At 52.8% G+C, this 5,291-nt stretch overlaps 1 protein-coding gene across 1 annotated transcript in view; it reads left to right on the forward strand.

The window, feature by feature from the left end:
• Positions 1 to 1,173: 1,173 nt before the first annotated feature.
• Positions 1,174 to 5,291, forward strand: part of ADCY3 (adenylate cyclase 3) — a 74,763-nt gene continuing 70,645 nt past the window's right edge. The window contains exon 1 of the mRNA XM_014546616.1: positions 1,174 to 1,281. Within this exon, the coding sequence (XP_014402102.1) occupies positions 1,174 to 1,281 (108 nt within the window). The remainder of the gene's footprint in view (positions 1,282 to 5,291) is intronic.

The raw sequence follows: 5,291 nt of genomic DNA on the forward strand, positions 1-5,291 counted from the left end.
CTGGACCCGCCCCCCCCCCCCCCCCCCCCCCTCCCCGCCTCTTCCTAGCTGTGTGGTCGGGAGCAAGTTTCCTCCTGTCTCCGAGCCCTTTCTCCTCACCTGTAAAGTGGGGACACCAACAAAATGAAAGGAGAGAACACCACCTGCAGTGCTGGAAGGCAGGGTCCCACAGGAAATGGGCACTGCTAACATCATCATCACCACCATCAGGAGGCACGGGACCTGGTCCTGCTCCCGAGGAGACTGGCTCCAGGAGGGACAGACCCAGGGACCCCGAAAGGAGAGAACACCACCCACAGTGCTGGAAGGCAGGGTCCCACAGGAAACGGGCACTGCTAACATCATCACCACCATCAGGAGGCACGGGGACCTGGTCCTGCTCTGGAGGAGACTGGCTCCAGGAGGGACAGACCCAGGGACCCGCCCAGCCCGGGAAGGCGGAGCATGGACGTGGCCTTCCCTGTGCCCCAGGGCAGAGCAGCTGGACACAGGCAGGAGGCGGGAGGAGGCTGGAGCTGGACCTGCAAGGGCAGGGCAGTGTGGCTGTGCTGTGTGTGTGTGCACACTCGCACTCATCACACATGCTCACACATTGCTCACATGCTTATGTACCTGCCCAGTGATTGCACACATGCTCAGTCACACACGATCACACGTGCACTCTCACACCTTTGCACACTAAAACACACACACACACACACACACACCCACACCTCTCACAAACCCACATATAATCTCACACATACACACACTGTCACTTTCATGCCCCTCCTCACACTTGTGTGCTTACACACACAGGCACATACACATGTAGAGGCAGAAGCAGAGGCACCAAGAGACACAGCGATGGACAAAGAGAGACCAAGTGGGAGACAGGCTGATGCCATCGGAGAGGAAAATGGCAGTGGAATCAATAGAGGTTCCCGGATGTGACCACAGAGAGGGCCCAGGGGAGATGGCACCCCGCCTGGCTGCACAGGTCAGAAATGGCCAGGCTGCTGGGGGACCTGGCTGTGAGGTGGGCGGTGCGCTCCGTCGGGGCTGTGCTATGTCCTCACACCACAAGGAGGTTTGGGGATTTGAATAATTTGTCCGAGGTCCCGGGTAGCATCACGGCCAGCACACAGGCTGTTTTCTCACTGGGGAGGGCCAGCTTTCTCCCGCACCCACCGCATGCCCCTCTCCTCGGGTGACACAGTCCACACCTCTGAGCAGGCTGGAGCTGAGGGGCTCTGTATGGCACCCCCTCTCAGCCCACCTGCTACTCTGTCGCTGCTGCAGGTACACCTGGGGGCAGCTTGCCTCTCTGCACTGAGTCTCTGTTTCCTGCCAGGCACCCCCTGAGGCTTGCACACACCTGGGAGTACTGGGCAGGGAACACCCCAACTGGTGACCCTTAACCAATGGGGGAGGGAAGTCGGTGGGTGAACACGCCCCTCTTCTAGCTCCAGTGGAAAATTCTGAGGTGAGCCCTAGCTGGTTTGGCTCAGTGGATGGAGTGTTGGCCTGCGGACTGAAGGGTCCCAGGTTCCATCCCCGTCAAGGGCACATGCCCGGGTTGCGGATTCCCCAGTAGGGGGCGTGTGGAAGGCAGCCAATCCACGGTTCTCTCATCGATGTTTCTATCTTCCTCTCCCTTTCTCTCTGATCTCAATAAAAAAAATATTTTTTAAAACATTCTGAGGTGCCTTCTCCAGGGCTCCTTGGAGGGTCCCAGAGGGATGGCTCCCCATTGTCCCCAGCAGTGACTGCAGGGTCTCACACCTCATATTTCCTGCCTCCTTTCCCCAGGAATCCCTTGCCCAGTAAACCACCTGCAGGCGGGCCCCTGTCTCAGGCTCTGTTTTCAGCCAAGGCCCCAGATGGGCTCTCGCTGGGCTCAGGCCCAGGGGAGCCAGTGATCTCTCCGCCCCCTTCGCTTTCCCCAGGACACCAGGCCTCTGCTCTGCTCTATTGTTTGCTGGATTCAAGAGCCACCACATTTCTCCAGGGGGCAAATCACTCTTGTTTATCCAATGATGGGTAATTCTCTGCAAAAAAAGATGCCTTCAGCAACGAGGCATCCTATCCAAGCTGATCCTGGGATGGGGGAGGGGTGGGGTGGGGAAGCCCTCTTCACTTTACGACACGTGTCATAGGCAAGTCACCCACGTAGCCAGCCATGGTCTCAGGTTGTGTGGGTACATGCATGTATATGTGCGTGTGTGTGTGTTAAAGTAGATTTACTATGTCTTTTGATTGCAAAAGCAATGCATGCCAATCATCCAGATTACAACAATACAAAACATATAGCTTGAAAGCTGAAGGCACCTCCCACCCTTTTCCCTGAATGTGGTTATTTTTAATGGTCTCTGGACCAGAACATTTTCAGCATCAATCCTTAAGGCCTGATGCCGCCACCAGGGACAGCCAACACACGTACAGAGTGCGTTTCTTCCCAGGGCAATTATTGATTCATTCGACGACTGTTTTGAGTACTGATTAGGTGCCAGGTACTGGAGAGGCAGCTGTGAGGGAGAGCGCTGAGGCTTGAGCCTGGCCGCCTGCCTCCGACTAGTTGCATTTTCCCGATCTCCTCTGTGGGCAGCTCTCTCGCTGGAGTATATACCTGATAGCCTCTGGCTCCCGGGGAAGCCCAGGGAGAGTGGCAGCTGTCCGCAGGGGCTTCCCACATCCACAGTAAGGGCTGTGCCCATACCCAGAATGCAGAGCAGGATGGGAATGTGCTGTGCTGCTTCCCGGCTGTTGCGCCTTTGTCAGGAGCTCCAGTCACCTGACCAGATCCATCCCGCCACCGAAAGGCCCTGTTGCAGGTCTCTGCTGCCACCTGCACACAGCCGGGCCTGGTGCTCTGGCGGAGCTGGCTGGTGTCCTGAGGGCAGGGCTGGGTGGCTCCTCTGGTCTTCCCTGATGCCTGGCCAGGCTGGGTGTCCACTGTGTGCTCAGCGCATGTCTGCTGAACAGGTGCCCACAGCAAAGAGAGGAGGCTTGTGGAAGGGCAGGGAGTGGAGCAGTGAAGCCAGTAGTCAGGGCAGGAGATCAGGGCTTTTAGCAGGGGTATCTCTGTGTGGCACCCCCGCTTCACAGTGGGGAGGAGCAACTGGGGGGCACGGGTGATGGCAGAAGGCCCAGCAGGAAATCCACGGGGCCCAGGAGCTAAGGGTTGGCATATGTGCCTGGAAAGGGGAGGGACTCACAGGGGGACAATGTGGGTGTCCCTTGTGCCAAAGCAGGCCAAACAGTATTTATCAGCTCATTTATTTATTTATTATTTTTTTATTGTCTAAAGTTTTACATAAGTCTCTTTTTTCCCAAATTGACCCTCTCTCCCCCACTACCCCACTAGCCATTCCCACCCCGGGCAAGTCCCTACCACCCCAATGTTTGTGTCCATTGGTTATGCTAATATGCATGCATACCAGTCCTTTGGTTGCTCTGTAACCTCCCTCCTCCCCTGCCATTTGTGCCTGGATCTATTCTTTTTTATTTTTTAAAATTTATTTATTCATTTTAAATATATTTTTATTGATTTCAGAGAGGAAGAGAGAGGGAGAGAAAGAAACATTAATGATGAGAGAGAATCATTGATCGGCTGCCTCCTGCACGCCCCCCCACTGGGGATTGAGACTGCAACCTGGGCATGTGCCCTTGGCTGGAATTGAACCTGGGACCCTTTAGTCTGCAGCCGACGCTCTATCCACTGAGCCAAACCGGCTAGAGCTCTGGATCTATTCTTGTTCATCAAATTATGTTGATCATTATATCCCACATAAGAGTGAGATCATGTGATATTTATCTTTCTCCGACTGGCTTATTTCACTTAGCATAATGCTCTCCAGTTCCATCCATGCTGTTGCAAATGGTAAGAGTTCCTTCTTTTTTATAGCAGCGTAGTATTCCATTGTGTAGATGTACCAAAGTTTTTTTAAACCACTCGTCTGCTGATGGGCACTTAGGCTGTTTCCAAATCTTAGCTATGGTGAATTGTGCTGCTATGAACATAGGGGTGCATATATCCTTTCTGATTGGTGTTTCTGGTTTCTTGGGATATATTCCTAGAAGTGGGATCACTGGGTCAAATGGGAGTTCCATTTTTAGTTTTTTGAGGAAACTCCATACTGTTCTCCACAGTGGCTGCACCAGTCTGCATTCCCACCAGCAGTGCACGAGGGTTCCTTTTTCTCCACATCCTCGCCAGCACTTGTCGTTTGTTGATTTGTTGATGATAGCCATTCTGACAGGTGTGAGATGGTACCTCATTGTTGTTTTGATTTGCATCTCTTGGATGATTAGTGGCTTTGAGCATGTTTTCACATGTCTCTCGGCTTTCTGTATGTCCTCTTTCGAAAAGTGTCTATGTAGGTCCTTCGCCCATTTTTTGATTGGATCGTTTATCTTCCTTTTGTTAAGTTGTATGAGTTCTCTGTAAATTTTGGAGATTAAACCGTTATCTGAAATATCATTGGCAAATATGTTCTCCCATGTAGTGGGTGGCTCTTTTCTTTTTATTAATGCAGGTCCCTTTGTTAAACACAAGAATCATGCCTCCTTTAACATCATGTAGCAATTCAAAATGAATGTTTGGACTCCAGACACATTCACACAATGGAAAGAGTGCTGCTTTCTTTAATTTTCCTCCTCCTAGATCTGATGTAAGGTCCCCTCACCTTTAGAATCAAAGCCCAGACAAGTTTGAGCGGAGGTTGGCAGCTTTTCAGAATTAGTATGAGGGACTGATAGAAACAGCTGTGATGGGATCCATTCTCTGATGAATCCATTCCCTGAGGGATGGGAGCTGATGCCCAGGTTCTGGAACAGGACTCATGGATGGCACTTGGGAGCTCCAGGAGGCAACTCCATCCGGAGCCTGGGTGGCTGAGCTCCTCTCTGACCCATTTCCTCTGCTCTCCCCAGGGGCGCCCATCCCCTAAAGTCCTCAGCAACCCCCTGCCCCTCCCACATGCTTTTATTCCAAAACAACCCATCTGCTCCTCTCCCTTTATCGCAGTTCCTAAAGCCCACGGTTGACAAGGTGTTCGGTCAAGTCCAAGGAGAGTAATTTATACTAAGATGTAAGAGAATGATAGGCTTAGCCACTAGCATTTGAGATTTTAACTGAGAGTTTGCAAATGCAAACACATCATCTCACACAGGTGGAACTGTTTGAAGCCCGGTCTCTTCCAGTTCCACGTGCCTACGGGGCCGCTCCTACCCGCGAGCTTCCAGAACAGGCTCAGCTGCCGGCCCTTGGGCGGGAGGCTCAGGCCCCTCGCTCGGCGCTGGGGCTGCCA

This window comes from Myotis brandtii, unplaced genomic scaffold (assembly GCF_000412655.1).
Source record: "Myotis brandtii unplaced genomic scaffold, ASM41265v1 scaffold454, whole genome shotgun sequence".
Taxonomy (NCBI): Eukaryota; Metazoa; Chordata; class Mammalia; order Chiroptera; family Vespertilionidae; genus Myotis; species Myotis brandtii.